At 50.3% G+C, this 21,110-nt stretch overlaps 1 protein-coding gene across 1 annotated transcript; it reads left to right on the forward strand.

Moving 5' to 3' along the window:
- The first annotated feature begins 2,120 nt into the window (after positions 1-2,120).
- PEF1 (penta-EF-hand domain containing 1) lies at positions 2,121-19,070 on the forward strand. Its single transcript, XM_082657467.1, has 5 exons — positions 2,121-2,183; positions 10,782-11,100; positions 15,534-15,689; positions 16,170-16,313; positions 18,025-19,070. Exons 1-5 carry the CDS (start codon positions 2,160-2,162, stop codon positions 18,252-18,254), a joined length of 873 nt encoding a protein of 290 aa, XP_082513593.1. The 5' UTR covers positions 2,121-2,159; the 3' UTR covers positions 18,255-19,070.
- The last annotated feature ends 2,040 nt before the right edge of the window (positions 19,071-21,110 follow it).

A 21,110-nucleotide genomic window follows, 5' to 3' on the forward strand; every position in this document is an offset into this window, starting at 1 on the left:
CAGATATGGGTCTATTTTTGAACTAGAGCACAGGGAAGTGGGAGAGTATGTGGAGAAACAGAGGCCACACAAGAATGATCCTAGGTTTCTGGCCTGAGAGGCTGGGTGGATTTTTGGAGATGAAGGAGAGGAACAGGTTTTGGGAAACATATCAAAGAGAACTCGTGTACAGGCAGGCTAGAATATAGCACAGTGACAGTACCAAGGGCACTGGGAGGCAGGCGAGAGCATGGCTAACTCTGGAGCTGCGGGGAATGTGGGGCGGCTAGATGCAGGACGGGATTGGAACTGACCTTTGAAGGACTGGACTTGGGAGGGCTGCTGGTTCCGGGAAAGGAGTGGTTTGAGCATAAGTCTGGGCATGAACAGGTGCCATAAGCTCATTTTTTCGGATCTCTTTACATATTGGTTTCTGACAGCTGAGGAAACTGAGACTCAGAAGTTCAATCACTTGCCCAAGGTCATAGAGTTAGCAAGGGGTAAAATCAAGATCCCCATTCCAAAGAAAGGGGGCTGAATGGTGGAACTGAACACAGGAGCACAGAGCAGCAGACAGACAGGGACTGTAAGACAGGATTGAAAAAGTGAAGGTTGGGCCAAATTGTGAAGGGCCTGGGGTGACGACGCAGAGGCTGGGCCTTATTTTGCAGGTGGAGATGAAGAGGAGCCATTGTAGGCTCTCCCGTGGGCAAGGAGCATGATCAGCACTGTGATTCTGGAAAGTGCCTGGTGTTGCCTGAAAAAAATGCACAGCTTGAGAGTTGTGAGTTAAGTTTTATTCGGGGCAAAATGAGGACTACAGCCCAGGAGACAGCATTTCAGATAGATCTGAAAAACTGCTCCAAAGAGATTGGGGGGAAGATCAGTATACATGTGATTTTGGTGAAGGGGGAGTACACACGGTCAAGCACATGTTTTTTGCAGAAGGTTACTGCTAGTCATGAGGGGAAGATGTCACCATGGAGGATTTTCCTGCTTTTCTAGATACGAGGAGATGAAGAATTGGGCTCATAAAATCGTCTCCTCTATCTGAAAACCCGTTCTGCCAGTTTTTCCCAGAGCACAGAGTGCCTCATTCCTGATCTCCACTCTGAACTCCTTTCAGGGGGTGTTGAAGGTCAGCAGCTACAGCAGCTCTTAATCTGATCCTTGTAGAGGTAGTTGGCAAGTGCCAATCTGTAGGTGACACTGGCGAGATGGTTAGATGGGCCAGAATGGAAAGCACCTCATAATACTATTAATTAATTTTTTAAAAATACAGGTCCTGGAGATATAATGACAAGCAAAACCTGACACAATCTGTGCCCGCATGTAAGAACTAACAAATTAAATGAGCATGCAAACAAGTGGAGAGCCTGAACCATGAACAGGCAAGTACATGACTATGAGGTCACTTAGTCACCAGGATTTTACTTACTTTGGCACCAGTCCTCAAGACTTCCCTGATGAGAACTGGGACATTCACTGACCCCAGTTCTAGGTTACACTCTGCCCCTAACCCATACTGAACTAGGGCAAGTCACTGCTTCTCTGGACCTCAGTTTCCCCATTTATGAAAGAAGGGGCCCTAGATGATCTAATTTCCCTCCCATTCTGACGGTTTGCAATTTTCCTGTCCAAACACCATAGATCCCACTCCAAAGCTGCTAACTGACACGTGGTGCCTGACATTAGAACGCAGTAACTTCTCGCCCTTGCCTCTAGCCTTCCCCGGAGGCCTCCATCTGTTCCCCGTCGTCACGGTAACCGCCTGGGCCTTCCTCAGCTGGAAACTTTGAGTGACGACAGCAACTACGCCACTATCATGCGTCCCATTTGCCAGGTTAAAACATGGCCACCGCTGCAACACACCACCCAAGCTTCGCCCTAAATACCCGGGCCCGACCAGCCCTGGAGCCTACTCTAGGGCAGGAAAAAGAGGAACAGGTGCGCCAGTACAGCGAAGATGATTTCTGGGAACGCCTCCGGATCCTTAGCTTCTCTGGCGTCTCTGGGAGGCACCAAATCGCCGCCCTATAGCGTCACTTCCGTCGACCCATGCGCCTAGGATTGGTAGTTGCGGACATCCAATCAGAATAGGTCCCGCCCCCACGCCCAGGAGGAGGTGGGTTTGAGACGGAAAGTCCCGCCCCACGGCGACGTGAGACGTCAGAGTCGCCATGGCCAGCTACCCCTACGGGCAGGTGAGTGTGTGAGGGGCGGGCGAATCCAAGTGGGTGCCTCGCCAAGTCCAGGCCCGGGATCCCCTGCTTCTCTTTCTCCCCGCCTCCTCCGCGCCTTTCCCACGCTGAGGTTGGCTTCAACGAGGTTTCGCGCAGGAGAGAAGGGAAAAGGGATGGTCGGTCGCGCCTGGCTCACGTCACGCAGGACTGCACGTCTGGGAGGTCGTGTCGCGCCCCCTTTGACGTCGTGCACGGGAAGATTTGGGGTTCTTGGACCCCACAGAGTCAGACTGGGCTTGGCCTGGGCCCCATATTTTCCCAGGATCCCGCTGGGGCCACAGGCGGGGTCATCAACGCCAACAGAACGTTTAGAGCACTGGTTCTGTCGGTATCTTTTGGGGAGTTGATAAAAGTACACCCTTGACGTACTGCATCTGAATAATCAGGAGAACCTGTGGGTTTAGCAGGCTGTGCAAACGAGCTTGTTCGACTACTGACTGAGTCCAACACTTCCATTTCACACACAGGAAAGCGAAACCCAAGGAGACATGGAATTTATTTGAAGTCACCAGGCAGTTAGGCAGCAGAGCCCGGAGCTGTCAGCAAATGCCTTTTCCCCACTTGCCAGCCCATCTTGATCCAGGCAAGAACACCACAGCAAGGCGATTCTGTGGCCAGAATCCGTTGTTGGCTAACAAGAGCGTTAGAGTAGTGAAGTGCAGTCTGGAGTCAGAGGAAGGTTCACACCTTGGCTCCATCACTTAAATAGTTTTGAGCCATTGAGCCCTTTCTGAGCTGAAGTTTCCTCCTCTGTAAAATAGGGCCAAATAATAGGATCTACTTCATAGAGCTGTTACGAAGAGTAATGGAGTGATGCTTGTAAAGCGTTTGGTACTATGAAGAGTGTGACAGGTGTTACCTTTTAGTACTTTGATTTTTACTAGATTCCTTGAAGGCCAGTGCTGGAAGGGCCCTCAGAAGAGTCCCTTCGTTTTAGCTCAGAGAGGGCTCCTGAGTTGCCTAAGATCACACTAATTTAGGAGATAAAACCCATGCAGGAAAAATTGGAAAACGAGGTCCCATGGGATATTGCTAAGCGCTGGGCTGAGTGTAATCACATATCAGAAGATGTGGCAAGAGCCCTCGTAGGGAGTGCAGCCCTGTACAGTTTTTGCACACAGTATTTGGACATCCGTTATCTCAATCATGAAGGCTCTGTAAGCAGGCTAGCAGGGATTATTCCCCCAATTTATAGCTGAGGAATAAGCCCAAAGAGGTTAAGTGGCTTGCCCAAGGTCACACATGGCAAGTGAGGGAGTGCCCATGCTAGAACTTAGAGTTCCTGTCATTGCATACTTAGCAGAGGCAGGAAGGAGAGAGGCCAGCCTGGGCTGGGGTTAGGAGGAAGTATAACCTAGCAGTGTTTCCCAAGCTCAGCTGCATTTGCTGAGGCTTGTGAATGTTAGTAAGTATTGCTAATAAAGGAGTATTCTGTGGTTAAATAACTTTGGGAAATACACTGTTAAATACAGCTTAATGAGTTTCGTTAACCTGTTAACCACAGGCCATCTCAGAATTCTTAATTTGTTAATAGACATTGTAAATTTGCCAGAGAGGCAAAATTTGCCAGAGAGGGATAGAATATGAAGTGTTTCTTAAACTTACTTAACTATGGAACCCCCCACCCCACTTATATGACATAAGTCTGGTCATATGTTGGTGACACTGGTATTCTTGAGGAACACAGTTTGGGAAAACATTGCCATAGTACTTTGTTTCTCAGTGGATGGTCTACATCAGAATCACCTAGGAGCTTGTTAAAAAAGCACATTTTGGGGTTCCACCTCAGACCTGTTCTGTACCCAGGAAAGGCCCATGCATCTACATTTTAATAAGCTTTTGGAGACAATTTGTATGCATCCTAGAAGCAGTGACTTGGAAGTTAAGAGCCTGAACTTCCAGGTTAGACAGAACTGGGCTAGAATCCTAATTCTATTTAATAGTTACACACCCTTGGACAAATCATCTAAGGGCTCTGAGCCTCGGTTTCTTCTCTTGTAAAGAGGGAGGAGTAGTACTTCATAGGGCTGAAAAGAGGATGAAATATGATAAAGCCTGTAGGGAGCTTGGCGCATTGCTGATACCGAGTGTGTGCCAGAGCGTGGTGGCGTAGCTCTTGCTGCTGGGGTCACTGTTATGCCGTGCTGCCTGGGCTTATGCTCAGTGGAATGTTGGAAAGGAGCACAGAGAGGAATGTGTCTCTAGTAGAGGAAGAAATGCTTGTCTCCCATCATACCTTCTTCGTTCCTCCTATCCAGCTCCTGGTCCACAGTGTTCCAAGAAAGGAAGTGGGTTGTCTGAAAGCATCCAAAGGCTTAGTCAGTGCTGCCTCCCCTCCACCCAGTACATAGCCCTGGAGGATTCCAGCCTCTTGTTAGGAGTCAAAACTCCTGTAATTTTCTGCTGCATCCTGCCCCAGGGTCCTCAAGCATGGACTGGGTGTTGGAGGAGTAAAACTCAAGTACCCTTTGTTCCTGTGGGGGAGCCAGCCTGATGGATTTCAGTGCTTAAGAGCTTGGTCTCTGAGGCCAGCGAGATTTGGCTTCAAATCCTTGCTCTGCCATTTCCTTGCAGAAATTTCTTGCAGAAGTCTGAGGCTCGGTTTCCCCCTTTTTAAAAATGGGGTGATAAGAGTACCTACCTCAAGGGTTACTGCAAAGATTAAATGAGATAATCCACATGAAGTGCTTGATATGGTGTTTTGGCATATAGTAAATACTCCAAGGGGAAGAGTGATACAGACACGTACATTGTAGAATCTGTGCGATGAGTATTAAATGGGAGTAAGCGTCAGGCTAGCACAGGAGGGACCCCTAACTTAGTCTTGAGGGAAGGAAGTCTTGTTAAAGGAGGTGACATTTAAGCCAAAAACCGAATCTCCAGTAGGAGTTAGCTGGGTGAAGAAGGGCATGGTATTCCAGTGGAGGGAATAGTATTCACAAAGCCCGGAAGCAAGTAAGAGAGCCCAGTATTTGGAAGAATTTAAGGAGATCAGTCTAGTTGTAGTGAAGAGGAGCGGGGGAAAGGGTAACAAGACCAGAAAGGCAAGCAAGGACCAGATCCTAAAGGGCATTATGTGCCTTTTTGAGGAGTGTGGACTTCATCCTGAGAGTTGTTGGGGAGCTCCTGAAGAGTTTTCTCCCATTCGTGCTTTGAGCTGTGACCGTGGGGCACTGTCACGGGGTGTTGAAGCAGGAGAGACAAGGCAGGAAGACCAGTTTCAAAGCTGTTGAAGTAATCTAGGTGAGAGAACGGTGACCTGGTGAACATGGAGCTGGGAGGTGGAAGTGAGAAAACTTGGTGCCTAATTGAGGTGACGGAGGAAAGGAAAGAGGAGGTGTCCAGGAGGGCATCAGGGTTTCCCTTCACTGCAGTGGGAACACAGAAGGAGGAATAGATTTGGAAGGTCCAGGAGGTTGTTGGATATGAGGTCTGCAGCTCATGAGAGATGAAGCTGGAGAGAAAGATTTTGGAGTGTCAGCACAGAGGTGGTAATTGAAGTCTTGGGACAGTTCTTGGCTCGCTGTTTATTGGCTGCAGATTTCTGGCCTTGAAATATTTTAAGAGGTTCTGCTGGTGAATGCCCAGACCACTCCTTCTGTAGTCTTGTGATTGTTTAACCCCTTAGAATGGGCTCTAACCTCCTCCAGCGGGCTGGGGGCTAGCTCCAGAGCACAGGCTTGTGTTTGAAACACAGGCTTGTGTTTCCCCTCAGTACTCAGCATGGACCAAACTTTGACACCTCTGGGCTTCACAAGGGTCTTGGGGTAGAAGAATGAGCCCTCAGAGCCAAAAGAAAATGTAAGACTTTCTGAGTGGGTTATTTGGGAGGGGGTGAACTCCCCACCACTTGCGGGAAGGTAAACAGAGATTCCAGATGGTGCTGCAGAGATTCCATCATCGACTGAGAGGTTGGACTGGGAGGTCTTTGGGGTCTCTTACAATACTGTGGCTCTCGAATTGGGTCTAGGTGCGGGGGTGAAAACAGAATAAGATTCTTCTGAGTCTCCCTAATTTCTGGGCTTGAAGCCTCTGAAAGATTACCTAATCCAACCCTTTCCCCTTCAACCCCTTCCACTGTAGAAATCCATCATATCTGACACATATATTTAGGACAGTCTCTGGCACTAGCATGTGGTAGACACTCACTCATTTATTGGTGAACACCCAGAAGAGGGTAGAGTGGTGGAGTCATGCAGACCCTGTTTTGAAGCTTACCAGTTCTAGCTGCGTCATCACAGGCACATGATTAAACTCTGCACCTTAATTTTCTCATCTGTAAAATGGGGATCATAGCACTTACCTCATAGGACTGAGGATCAGTGAGAGCCTTAATAAAATGTTAATTGCCCCTTCCCCCCATCCAAATTTATCAAATGTAATTTGCAATCAGTAAAGACCTAGGGTTAGTTTTCTGTAATGTTTTGGAAACCATGATTGCTGAACTCTCCTGTCTTTTTTTTTTTTTTTTTTTTTTTTGACAATCTTGTGTTTATCAGCATGAAATGCTCTTGGAAAAACTCTTCAGAGGGTTGGCAAATGGCATGGAGTAGTATAAAAGAACATGGAATCAGGGACTCTGGTTTTCATTTCTGGTTCAGACATTTACTAACAACTCAGTGTCCCTGGGAACCCTCTTCCCCAGCCTGGATTCTTGTGGTTTTACTCTCTTCCCCCTCTGGTGCAAGCTAGAAACCTGAGTCATTCTAAACACTTCCCTTTCTTCACTGCCCCCTCCATCGCTTCTCTAACCTAATTAGTTGCCAAGTCATGTCTAGTCTATCTCTGAAATAGCTTCAGAATCCATCCCATTCTCTCTGAGTCTGCTGTCTGGTTCAAGCCCTGCCTGTCCAGCACCTGGGCTGCCGTCTTCCCCCACTAGTTCATCCTTCACACCCAACGCTGCTTAGTTCTCTAAACAACGCCCGATCACGTTTCTTCCCTGTTGGAAACCCTTCTGTAGCGCTCTCTTTCCTCCGGCATAAAGCTCCAAATATTTTGAGTGGTATTCATTTGTTCACATTTTTATGGCGGCTTGCCGGTGCCAGGCTCTGTGCTGGACCCTGGGCTACCGTGATGAATGAGGCCCACTGTCTGCCCCTGGGGAGCTCACTGCTGTGTGACAGAAACTGCTCTAAGATGCACCAGCTAACTGAAATGCAGCAGGACAGGTGATAAGACAAGGAGCATGTAAAGAGCTTGCCTTTCTGAGTTCACTCTGTGTTCTTGCCCCAGCCCCCTGCTTTTTAGCCCACTCCCTGACGACTCCATGCTCACTCATAGGTCTGTGCGTTTGTCTTTCTTCTTCCGTCTGGAATGTCCTTTACTGCCTTCCTTTTGGAGAATGCCTGTGTATCCTTCAGTGCCAGTTCCAGTATTACTCCTGCCTCTTCCAGGAAGCCTTCCTTGACCCACTGCCTACATGTGTTAATTTGATTGCTCATTTATCATTTGACAAACAGAAACAATTCCTCTGCCCATGCCTTCTTAATAGCATTTAAGTAGATTTTTCTGATGACACTGATCAGATTGTATCATAATTATCTGGGGCTCCTCAAGGCCAGGCCCTGTTTAGTTTCGTGTCCCCTGGCCTAGCACAGAGCCTAACACAACATTGTTGCTCTGTAAATGCTTGCTGAATGAATGAAGTCTTTTTACAGTTGTGCACCTCAGTTTCTTCATCTGAAAATAGGCCTACTAATACCTTCCTTTTTTCTGTTGGAGGATTGTTGGCAGAATTTTGCCAGTAGCATTTGTATGTATGTGAAAGTGCTTTGTAAACTGTACACGTAAGGGCTTTAATGCAGGGCAGAAAGGAAAGGGTTTAGTTGCGGCCAGGCTGCACCAGACCCCTGGATTGTGATAGGACCAAGGTCAGAAGACCGGCCGGCAGCACTAGCTTGGTTGTCGTGGGGTTGTTTCCTGGGGGAAGGGCTGTGCCTCAGGTGTCGTAAGCCAGGAACAGTTGATGGCTTTGCTCACACGACTTCTTGTGGAGCAGCAACTTCCTGGCTTGGTGTCCAGCCTGTTCTTCGGGTGTGCCCAGACTCTGCAGAGTCCCCATCCCCTTTTCTAGCCTACACTGGAATCCTGTGCCCTGTCGCTTAAGGAAAGAGCACCCTGGCAGGAGATGGTGGGAGTCAGTGGACTGGGCTATGGACAGGGAGTGATCTGCCTCTGCCTTCAGCTCACAGTGTTTCTTAAGCCAGTCTCTTCCCCTCACCTGGCCTTAGTTTCCCGTCTGTAAACTGAAGGGGTTAGGTTGAAGAGGTCTTCTGGGCACCTCTCCCATCACACCTCTCCAGCTCCCTTGGGAGTCTTTATTCTTTAAGTCCTAATCCAAATGCTGCTTTCTCCTGGAAACCCTCCCCGGTTTCACTCTCCTTTGTGGTCCCATGGCACATGGCTTATGTGTCCATTTTAAACACCTGTTTCCTTATGCTGTTTTGTTAAATGTTACAGAGTGTGTTTCAGTGCCTCTCCTATTAACTGAGCTCCTTTGAACATTTCACTCTCCTTTATACACATCCCCCGCCCCAAGAGTTTACCTGGCCTAGGGCTTTGCTGATAGCAATAATAATAATTAATATAACAGTAGAGCTACGATTTATGCTGGACGCTGTTGTAAGAACTGTTTCTTGTATTAATGGTTTTCAAACTGCCTTTTGAATCACTGGGGGGTTTCTGCAGGGCTCACTCACAGCCTAGCAGGGGAGGGGCCTATGTGGTCAGGGCTCTGGGACTCCCACCTCCAACCAGAGCAACTTTCTCTTGCCAGTTTTTAAATATTTTTATTCATCAAAAGGTTCTTTAGGGAATTCCCTGGTGATCCAGTGGTTAGGATTCGGCGCCTTCACTGCCATAGCCCGGGTTCAGTCCCTGGCTGGGGAACTAACATCCTGCAAGCCGCGTGGCCAAAAAAAAAAGGGGGGGCGGATGGGGTTCTTTAGCTAAAAATTTAACTAACAAAATTCTGCTGTATACATTTCTTGTAGTCTGCAGAACAATTCAGTGAGGAAGGGATTATTATATTTTACTTGTGAGGAAACAGGCCACTGACCCATGGGCATGAGCTCAGCTGATGAGAGCAGAGTTTTGAATTGAGATTTGCCTGTGACTTCATTATCTGTGAAGGAGTCTTGCTACGAGCTGTGGCAGCTTCCAGGGCAGAAGAGGGTCCACAGTGCTGAGTGGGGAAGGTGGAAGGGCGTGCTTCCTGCCCTCCCTCAAGAAGCCTCTCCTCCCCGAGCAAGCAGACTCTCTTGAGATGAAGTGTGACTTTGGCCTTAGCCTTGAGGGTAACTGTCCTGGAAGCTATCAAACGCAATTAAAAGAGGAAATCCAGGCTCGTACTGGCTAGGCCACGGGTGTGCCTTACAGGTTGATCTAAAACGTGTCCAGATGGTACCGTCCTCACAATGCTCGGAGCCGGGCGCAGTTGCTCTCTGTGCCCTTGAACTCACTGCAGATGTGTGGAGGCTGTGGTCCACTAGGCCATTTAGGGAGATGGAGCCGAACACTCTGAGCCTCAGGGATCCCTGGCTAGTGGCGTGGGGACAGGGACAAGAGAGGGAGGAGTGCTCCCATGTATGCTCTACTGTTTACATGGCCTGGGCTTAGCAGCCAGGAGACCTGGATTCTGGCCCCAGCCCCTCCACACGGTTGTTGTGTGATTTTTCTGGACTTGAGTTTCCTCCTCCATAGAAGAGTCCTACTGTTAGTAGTTACTGGGTATTGAGTGCTTACTTTGTGCGAGGGCCTGTGTCAGAGCCCTTTACGTGACCGGCCTCATTTCATTCACATACTAACCTGGAGGTAGGCAGGCACTCTTAGAGCCAAGGATATTTAGGCTTAGAGAGGGTAAGTCATTAGACCAGTTAGTAAGTGGCAGACCGCAAGCTTGAACTGGTCTTTTTCACTCTTAACCATGGGCTGTATTGCCTTAGGAATAGGGTCTTGCCTACCTGTCTCACAGAGCCATGAATGAGGCTGGGGAAATGGTTTTGCATCATGAGCTAGAGTAGGGTAAGGAAGACATGCTGTGGATGAATCCGTGCTCTAGATACATCATTTGTGACTGAAGAGGGTCAGGGGCATGGGCTGGAGATCACATTTGCACTGTGAATTCTGCGGATAGAGATGGGGGTACCACAGGGGTGGATTTGGAATTCAGTTTGATTAATTTGCCCACTCATTCATACAATAAATATGTATTGAGCATCTGTTCTGCACTGGGGGTTGGGGATAAAGGGATAAAGTGGCAAACCAGACATGATACCAGCCCCTGTGGAGCCCCTTGGTGTGCAGGGAAGGGCAGCCAGGAGGGCAGGGTTCCAGCCCTACCTCTGCAGGTCAGTGGCAGTGTGACCTTGGGTAAGTTGTATCTCCTCCAGAAGCCTCAGGTTCCCCATCTGAGCAATGGGGTCATGATTCCAGTCCAGTTCAGCCTATAGGATCAGTTGAAAGAAAGGCAGTGGCAGTGCCTTATAACTGTAAAGTTCCATACTGTGGCTGGTTTCTGGCCCTGTCATTCTGACTGATATCTTGCTCTTCTTGCAGAGCTGCCCAGGAGCTGGAGGACAAGCACCCGGAGCCCCTCCGGGTAGCTACTACCCCGGACTCCCCCATGCTGGAGGGCAGTATGCTAGCGGGGTACCCCCTGGCGGCGGATATGGAGGAGGTCCTGCCCCTGGAGGGCCTTACGGACCACCAGCTGGTGGAGGGCCCTATGCACACCCCAACCCTGGGGGGCTCCCTTCTGGAACTCCAGGAGGACCGTATGGTGGTGCGGCCCCAGGGGGCCCCTATGGACCACCACCTCCAAACTCCTATGGTGCCCAGCATCCCGGGCCTTATGGACAGGGAACACCTCCTCCAGGTAAGTAGGGACCTTGGACTCCAAGTGCCTCTGACCTTGTTCAGAGTTATCTAGGGCCCTTCCTTGCCCTCCTTGTGGATGTGTAGGCAGCCTGGTCTCCGGCACCTTAGCATCTTGTCTCTAGCTTAGCTTGCATTAGTAGAATGAGAAGTCTGTTAGTTAGCTTTGCTGTGGTAACAACTCCTAAATCTCTGGCTTACAGTGGCAAATGTTTATTTCTGTTCCTTACTCACACTTATTTACTCTTGGTTACATGTCGGCAGCTGCAGGCTTGGCTGCTGAAGTTCTGCTCCACGTGTCTTTCCTTTCCAGGATCCAGGCTGGAGGAGCAGCCCCTATTTGGGATATACTGTTTTTGTGGCAGACAAAAAGAGTAAGAGAGCTAGCAGGAATGCACGATGTCCCCTAAAGCTTCTGCTTTGAAGTAGTTTATACCTCTTCCACTCACGTTTATTGGCCAAACCACATCCTGTGGTCAAGCCTGACATCAATAGGATGGGAATGGATACTCCTCTCACTGGAGGGGCTCTGCAGGCCGTCAGGCAGTGGAGAGGATGTACCATGCTCTTGCAGGGAAGCAGGGGAGGGAGTGGATTAGCAAATGATTGGAGATAATACTACAGTCTACCGTGGGGAGAAACCCCATTTCTGTGTAAGAGAGACTGACTGCTATATGTAGAAAGGTAAGATAGCATAGTTGTTGAAAGCTTGGGCTCTTGAGATCAGATCACTTACTGACCTGACCAAATGACGTCATCTCGTTAAGCCTCAGTGTCCACATCTGTAAAATGTGTAAATGTCACTACCTCACAAGTTTGTTAATAAAGATTAAATGAGAAGTTGCAGGTAAACGCTGGGCACAGGGTATGGCAAATGGGAGGGGCTTAGTAAACAGAGTTCTGTGAGAGGACTCATTCTGGAGCATTCTCAGCAACGAGGTATGTGGCATTTAATGTGATAGCAGATATGGCAAGGGCCGTGCCACTGAAAGATGCCGAGGCAGGCAGGAGAGTGATGGGATGAGATAGGGGAAGGATAAAGAGCAGAGACTGTAAAGCTGAGGTACTGGACAAATGGGGGCTGGGGAGGGGGCTTGGCAGCTCAGTGGAGGCAGAGAATCTTAGGTGGGGCTTCAAGCTCAGTGAAGATTTCTGAATGATTTCAGACGGGGTTGGGGAAGGTGAGATCCCAGACCCCTGTGTCCTCCCAGGCTCATTCAGTCAGCCTCTTCGCAGTGCTTGTTCCCAGGAGACCACACCAGCAGCGAGGCAGCCTGGAACCATTCTGGTGCACCTGAAGGGCCTCCAGGGAATGGTGCTGCTGGGAAGCTGTAGCATTTTAGCATACACACCCAGCAGGTGGCCGAGGAAGAGGCTCAGACCTTGGGGGTTCTAAACACTGTGAGCCAGTGGCATTTATCTTATCAGAGCTGGGGCTGCTGGCTGTTTGCTTTCAGCTCAGAAGCTTCCTGGTGGATTTCCTCCTCCTTTTAAAATTTTGTTTCGGAGCCTACATGAGGTCACTGCCTGGAAAGAAACCCCTGGCTGTGAGGCTTATCCCTCCAGGGCCTGAGGCCAGAGATAATGGGGCTGCAGTGGAGAGGAGAAATGTGCTTTAGTCTCTTAACTGCTCACCCTCTGCAGCTTCCTCTCTCCTCTCCAGTGCCGCCCGTGAGCCCCTGGAGCAGTGCTTCTTTTTCTTTTTTTTTTAAATATTTATTTATTTGGCTGTGCTAGGTCTTAGTCGCGGCACAGGGTATCTTCGTCGCAGCGTGCAGGATCTTTTTTTTCAATTGTGACATGCGTGTGGGATCTAGTTCCCTGACCAGGGATCAAACCCGGGCCCCTTGGGTTGGGAGCGCGGAGTCTTAGCCACTGGGCCACCAGGGAAGTCCCTGGAGCAGTGCTTCTTAAAGTATGATCCGTATATCGCCTGCAGTGGAGTCACCTGGAGGCCCCACTAACTTAACCCCGCTGAATACAGGGTCTAAATGTTGAACACCATGCTCTGCAAGAGAGGTTTGACCCTTAAAGGTGCCTCATTGCCCACAGGGAAGATCCTAAGGGCACTCGATTCCCAACGGGCCTTTCCAGACCCTCTCTCCCATCAACCCCAGACCCCTTGGAGTACTCTGAACACACTCTGTGCCTTTGCCACATGCTTTTTCTTTTCCCCATCGTAACTCTTAATCATCCTTTCAGACCCAGTTTAAATAGGCCTTCCTCCGCGAAAATGTGACTGCACACGTTCCAGGCCCTCTGTGAAAACTTTATTTTGCTGTTATCTCATTTAATCATCACAGCAACCCTGGGAAGTAGGTCCATTTTAGAAATGGGGGAATCAGTACTCAGAGAATGAAACAATTCCTCTAAACCACACAGGCTAGTAAGGATCTTTGCTCTCTTTGCTTCCAGAGCCTGAGCTGTTTTATGCTGACTGCGCAGACCACATATTACAGAGACTCTCCTGCCTGTGGCTGTGACCTCCTCTCCGCCATGGCACAGCAGCTGTTTTAGGAAGGAGGGTGGGGCTTGTCTGGATTTCCCATCCGAGGAGGTCAGACTAGTCCCTCAGTCAGGCAAACCTTTATCCTTCTGGCCTTACTTTGGGGACTGGACAGTGGTTTCTGTGCTGTCTCTGATACTTACATGTGTGAAGGAGCCCTCAGTCAACTCAGCAGGTTTACCAATACTGTGTAACTCTGGCTTTTTCCCAAGACGGTCTTCTGTGCTTCTCTGCTTTCATCTGTCACCTTCTCCCCTCACCCCCAGCCCACCCTGCATGTCTTTCCAAATGAATGATCCTTTCTTCCATCTGACGAACACATAAAGCTCCCAGACACACAAAGCCGTTTGAACCACAACAGCAACGCTAATAATCAGCAGGTATAAAGTGCTTGGATAGTGCCAGGTGTTGATCTGAGGGTTTTCATTTATTAATTGTATCTTTATAATAACCTTATGAAGTAGATGCTGTTGTGCTTGTCATTTCACAGATAAAAAAACTGAAACACAGAGAACTTCAATAACTTAACCAAGGCCGCACATGGGAGAGTTGGGACTTGAACCAGGAGGCCAATTCTAGCATGAATTGAGCACCTCCCCTTTCTGTGTCCGGCTCTGTGCTAGCCCCTGGGAATTCAGAGATGAGTTAGGCTGGGATCTTGCCCACAGGTTGCTCCAAGTGTAACCTGGAAAGAGTAGGAAAAAACATGTACACAGTGGAGTGATCAGGGCCATAGAGAGGAGTACAAAGGAGAGAGGAAGGAGGCCTGTCCAGGGATGGAAGAAGAGGAAAGGCTTTATAGAAGGAGCAGCATTTTATTTGGGTTTTGAAGGGTGGGTGGGAAATGGATGCAAAGAGATGAGGGAGAAGAGGGTATGAGACAGAGAGCACCTGGTGAGGTGAGTAAAGGCTTCATAGGGAGCTGTGAAGGTCTGGGTAGGACCAAGTGTCTTACTTACTGCACCTAGGCTGGAACAGAGGCGGAGGGAGACAGAGTGGGGATAGAGTGACAGGTAGATGGGGGTAGACCACATTGTGGGGAAACTGGAATGCTGTTTTAGGGATGCTGGACTTTATTTTGTAGACAGTGGGGAGCCTTTGAAGAGTTTTGAGTTGAGGTGGGGGGAAATTGGTGAGAACAGTGGAATTTTACAAAGATTACTCGGCAACAAGTGCTAAGTGGTGGAGAGTCGCTGTCATGAGGATTTGGTTAGGATTTTGGGTTTGTTCCGCAGTCAGGTGAGAGGTGTCTGAATCAGGGCAGGTGCAGTAGGAACAGGGAGGAGTTGATACCTGTGTATGGAACTGGCAGCTCTAGGCAGCTCTTTGGGTGTGTGGGGTGAGGACGTGTCACAGATGTCTGCAGGGAGGTTTGGAGATGGGGACAGGCATCGGAGGTGATGGGGAGGGAAGAGACGTGGAGCTCTGTGGCCACCCACATTCTGGTAGCTCTTGATAGAATATACCAGCTCTCCTGGTGCCAGAGATGGACCAGACCTGGTTCCCACCCCAGAGAGCTCCCTGCTGCCTGACTCTCAAAATGCTTGTCTCTGGGCTGTGCATGTTAGGTGCTCAGCAAACATTTTTGGGGAAGAGATGATCCCCCTTTTCAGAGAATTCTTAATCTGCCGGACAAGTCCTTGTTCCTTAGAAACTTAAAATCAACTAGAGAAGTGGCTGGAGCACTGTAGGAAAAACCTGAAGGATTTGTGGAGTAGAAATCAACCACAAATACTCGTGAGTTTACACAGAAGGTCCTCTTCCATTAGAGCAAGGATGTTGTCTTGATGGAAGACAGGGAGTGGGTAGGCAGATTTGTGAGACTTTTGGGGTAGCTGGGGGGCACTGAGGCTGACCCTTCCCAGCATTTCTGTGGATTGGTCTTGAGGCCTGCGTCTGACTCCCCTGGTTGGCACCCCTTCCTGCAGGTGGCACCCCTCCCAATGTGGATCCCGAGGCTTACTCCTGGTTCCAGTCAGTGGACTCCGATCACAGTGGCTATATCTCCATCAAGGAGCTGAAGCAGGCCCTGGTCAACTCCAACTGGTCCTCGTTCAACGACGAGACATGCCTCATGATGATAAGTGAGTCCTAGCCCTTCCTCATGGGCTCCGGCTGGGGCAGAGCCACGTCCTGTCTGACGGTAGGTGGGTGGGAGGCCATTCTGAGGAGAAATCTTTTGGCCAGGGAGGAGTTCTCACAGGAAACTGGGTTCAAGGTGAGATCCCTTAGAGAGCTCTTTTCCTTAGCTCTTTGCTCAAGTTCTAGACCTTGCTGAATCATAGGCCAGCTCAGTGTCTCATTCTGCAGAATGGGACTCCCTGTCCTGGTGGGAGATGGCAGGGTGGGGGTCGGCTGCCAAGCCTGCGGAGAAGATGCAGTTCTGGCAGGGGTGGAGGCTGGTATCGTACTTGATGAGGGAGCATCTTGGGTACCGGCATCTGGGCCTCAGGCCTGTGGTTCTGTGGAGTGTCCTACTCCAGCCTGGGGAGAAGGGAGCCTCAGTGGTATCTGAGGACCCTTGGCCCTTAGTCTTGAAGCCTTCTTTCCCTCCCCCACCCAAGACATGTTTGACAAGACCAAGTCAGGCCACATTGATGTCTACGGCTTCTCAGCCCTGTGGAAGTGCATCCAGCAGTGGAAGAACCTCTTCCAGCAGTATGACCGGGACTGCTCGGGCTCCATTAGCTACACAGAGCTGCAGCAAGGTGAGGGCCTGGCAGGGACTCAGCGCACAGGCACAGCCGGATGTTTCTCTTGGCCCCCTAAGACAGAGCAAGGGGTTCTCTCTAGCCTCTGGCTACCACGTGTCCAACTGCACTGCAAAACGCTGCCCTCAGCACAGGCCCTCTCCCCACCCCTTCTGTGACCTGGCTGGGCCGTGAGCCCAGTCCAGGGCAGGGAAACGATCGGGGCTGGACTCTCTGGCGATGGGATTCCTGGCAGCACTAGGTGAGACAGGCGCAGCTGTCAGGGAGCCTTGGGGATGGAAATTCAGCAGCCGAGGGCACTTTGAGACTGGTCCATGTGGCTCGTGTGGCTCTTTCCTCTCTAGTTTCTAGCATGCAGAATGGAAAGAGCCCTGTAGAGGGGCTCAGAAAGGTGGCTTCTGTTGCCAGCCCTACTAGAAGGCAATCTCATTCCCAGCTTTGGGACCCAGACCACTCTAAAAGTTGCAGTTGGGTAAGATGACCTGAGGCCACAGCTCCAGGTCTGGTTCCAATTCTGACTCCAGAGGATGGTTGGTTAGTGTGGGGATGAGAACTGGACGGGGAGCTTTGCCACCTGAGAGGGAGAAAGGGCTCCCCACAGAACCCAGCCCCTCGCCCTGGCCATGGATTTCAATCAGACTAAGGAGCCTGGGGGCGGGAGCAGGGGGAAGGGGAGCTCCCTGGTGGAAGGGAAAGGAGGTGACCTGTTCTGAGCACCTACTCTGTTGTCAGGTAATGGTCCGGTGATGGATATTTGTAAGGGTGATATTATCACAGGAAAGCTAATATTTATTGAATGCTTGCTATGGGCCAGGTACTGTAATAAGCTTTTTTCATATATTACATCATTCTTTCTCTGCATGTGATCGGTACTGCTTCTTATTCCCCACGCTTAGATGAAGGATCTCTTATTATTACCCTTTTACAGGTGAGAAAACTGAGGCTTAGTCTAGGTGACTTGCCCAAGGGCCACATAGCAAAAGGGGAGCTGAGACTTTAGCCTGAGCTGGTAGATTATACAGAGAGGAAGAAGGAAGCATCCCAGGTGGAGGGACAGGAGGAGCAGCGTGGAGGCTGTGGGCTTGGAACTGCCCAGCAGCCTCGCCTGGGGAGATGGTGATGATTTTATAACTTTTGGCAAATAACACTTACTGGGTGCTTATTATGTGCCAGGCACTACACCAAATCCATTGCACGATCACCTCCTTTAATCCTTACTAGAACCTACAAGGTAAGTATTATCCCAATTTTAGAGATGATAAGACAGAGGATTAGCAAGGGTTAATAAGCAACTTGCAGAGGGGCAATCTCGACTCCAGAGCAGGCCCTCATAGCCTCACGCTGAGCCACCTCTCATGTGTGTCTGCTCGGGGCAGGGTGACCCGAGGGGGCTCAGGCTCCTGTCTGTAATAGAGACGAGTCAGAGATGAGCATGGACAGACTGGTGTCATTCTGGGACCCTGCGGGCCCCTAGTTGAACAGACAACAGAGACTTTGAGAAAGAGGGATGGGGGCCTTCCAGCCCAGGGGAGCATCCAGAGCCCCTGTGTGCTCCTGCCGTTTTGGACAGCCCCTCGGGACATCTGTCCTGTTTCTGCTTTGGTGCCAGTCCCCTTGAAGTTCCTGAACTGCTGTACTCCGTGGAGCTGGTTGATGGCGGTGCTCACGGCAGGTTTTTGTGTCTGCTCTGTGTGCCCCTCCTCTCCAGCTCTGTCCCAGATGGGCTACAATCTGAGCCCCCAGTTCACCCAGCTCCTGATCTCCCGCTACTGCCCGCGCTCTGCCAGTCCTGCCATGCAGCTAGATCGCTTCATCCAGGTGTGCACCCAGCTGCAGGTGCTGACTGAGGCCTTCCGGGAGAAGGACACAGCTGTGCAGGGCAACATTCGGCTCAGCTTCGAGGACTTCGTCACCATGACAGCTTCTCGGATGCTATGACCAGCCCATCTGTAAAGTGGGGAGTGCACCAAGGGACTTTTCCTGGCTCCTAGGGTGGGAGAAGCATGTGGGCCTCTCTTCATTTCCTGCCCTTCCTAGAAAAAGAATTCTCCCCTGCCTGATTCAGCATTGTTCACAAAGAGGGCTGGGAGTCTGCGTCATAGCCGCCAGGTAGTGGGGACCTGGGCTGAAGCCACACAGGTAGGGGCCTGACCTAGGAGAGGACCGGAAATTGAATGTCCTTTTACATCCCTGAGTATTTAAATGGCACAGCCTTGCGCCAGGTGCCAGAGATGCTGGTCATTGCAATGGAGTTAGTGTCCAGTCAGCTGACTCCAGACTCTAGCTTTTCCTTCTGTGCCCTGACGCCAGCGGTAAGTGTTCATCAGCCTTTTAACCATTAGCACCTGTGTTCCCTCACCCATGCTGTCTTGTCAGATGAACCCAGTTTCTCCAAAATGGAATCTGACCAGGGTGAGAGATTTGCCCATGGGTCCAGCGGCTTGGGTTCCACCCCCCACAAGTCCGTGTGTGTTGACTTCTAGCTGCCTGTTCAGGGAGCTTGGGCAGTCTGCTCTCTGGGCATCTTTGGCCAGGCTACCCCTCTGCAGCTTGGACCCCTCATACTTACCTGCCATCCTCTGCTTGGCTTCAGTCCCCAGGGGACAAGTTGCTACCTCCCACTGCCAATGCTTTTTTTTTTTTTATTTGTGGTTGTTTTCATTTGGGGCCAAAAGTTTGGTGCAACTGTAAGCTTCAATACAAGAATAAAACTCTGGAGTTCCACATTTTCCACCACACCGTCCCAGTTACAGGTTCATATGCTTATCCATTCAGTCACTCATTTATTCTTTCGTTCAACGAATATTTAAGTACATAGTATATACCATGCCATGCAGAAAGAAACAGCTCAGGGGGACATGCCTCCACAGGGCTGCTCTCACTTACTGGGTTGAAGTTAAGTGTAACTTAACTTCAGGTTAAGTCTAACCTTGCCAGGTTCAGTCCAAGAAGCTGACCGTGTGTTTTATAACAGTTTTAGGGCTGGCATTCTGGGCTAGAAGCAGCCACCCCAGACTTTCCACAGCCTGGCCTTTTTATTATCTCAAACCCTAGTTTTAATCTTCCAGACAAACTGCATTTACGCAGTCATAACTTTCTCCCCATTTTTATTAAGTGCAGACATCTGCCAGCTGGATCTTCACATCAGCTTGATAATCAGTCTATACCAAACGTCGACAGTGATCTGACAAAAGTTCAATCCGAAGCCAAGACACCAGACGTTTTGGTTTGATTGGGGGACCTTATGATGGGTAATGGTGAGCTAATCCTTTTGTTTTGGGGGATGAAGATAAGAAAACAGGCTCTCCTCCCTGCTTGGTTGGGGAAGCAGCTCAGTGAGGCCTGGCAGGTTATGTCAGGCTTAGGCAGTTCAGCCCCGGTTCTCCTCTGGGCTGCTGTCGTGCTAGAATCCTAGAGTTAGGTGGAATCCAGTTCCCAGAGGCCAGCCCCCATGCAGAGCTAGAACCCCTTCCATTACCCCACTTTGAGTCTGGCCTCTGCTTGCCAACCTCCAATGACAACTCAGTGCCTTTCCAGGCAGCCCATTTCCTCCTGGACTAGTAGGGACTTCTTCCTGCTGTGGATTCCAAATCCCACCACCTTGAAAACACTACCCATTGGCTATGGTTTTCTCTCTTGGGCCACCGAGAACATACCCCACCCCTTCCTGCATGCCAGTCCTCTAGATATCTGGAACCTGCCACCACATTCCCCCAGGTCCTCCCTTCCCTAGGCCAGATAGTCCCAGGCTCTCCAGAAGCTGTTCACTGAGCTTCATTCCATGGCATCCTGTGAGTTCATCTGAGTCCCCCAAAATAGAGGCCTGAGGCCCACCATGGTGCTGGGTTCAACCCGCAGAGAACAGAGTAGAACTGCAGCCATTAGGGGAAGCTTTTGTGGTTTCTTCCCACTGAGCCAAGTGTTTACTGAAACCTGTGTCTAGAACAGTGTCAATCATACTCTGTCACCTTTGTGATCAGCTGGGGCTGAGGAACCCAGGACCTGGGTTCTTCCTTGTGGACATGGTTGGTTCTGGGCTTGGGCGTCAGCCCTCACACCTCATTCCACACACTGCCCCTCCAAGCCTGGCTACAAACTTGACAAACAGCTTTGGATCCTAAGGCTAGCGGGAAGGGAGTGGAGAATGGGCGGGACACCCTGTACCCTCTGGCAACAGCTGCACATCTGTGGCAGTGTTCACGTGAGCTGGGCTGGCGAGTCATCTGGAGAGCAGGATGACATGCTCAGACCACTCCCTCCACCTGCTCTGCCTACGAGGAGGGGAGCTAAAGCATTCCTGGGCTGGGCCCCTGGCAGGAGCCGCGGTTTGCGGTTTGCCCCACTTCTTGACGGGTGAGGTCATTAATCAGGTTAAGCAGACCCAGCGGTGCGCATGGCCGAGCTGGCCTCTGCCAGATGTCTCCCGCTCGTCTCAGCAGACAGTCCTTCAGACTGCTTCCCACCTCCTGCTCTGGCAGCAAGGATCAGGGCCTCTGGCAGCCCTCTAATCATCTTGGTGGCAGATGGAACACGTCTAGCCCAGTCTCTGGCTTTCTCTTTTTAATCTGTGAGTTCATAGAAAATAAATGCAAGCCCTGATTTCCAAGAAGGTGAAGATAACAGTAAATTGGTCTGTTAACCCTGCTGTCTGCCCACCCTACCCCCCTTACCTTCCATAGACTGCTGGGCTCATGAGCAGACAGATGTGGCCAGGATCGAGGTCCTGGCATCAGAGGATCGGAGCCACGTGAGGGGGCAGGAGCACGTGTGCTCTGAGACCTGCCCAGGAGCCAT

Source organism: Grampus griseus, assembly GCF_964374135.1.
Source record: "Grampus griseus genome assembly, chromosome: 1".
In the NCBI taxonomy this organism is placed as follows: domain Eukaryota; kingdom Metazoa; phylum Chordata; class Mammalia; order Artiodactyla; family Delphinidae; genus Grampus; species Grampus griseus.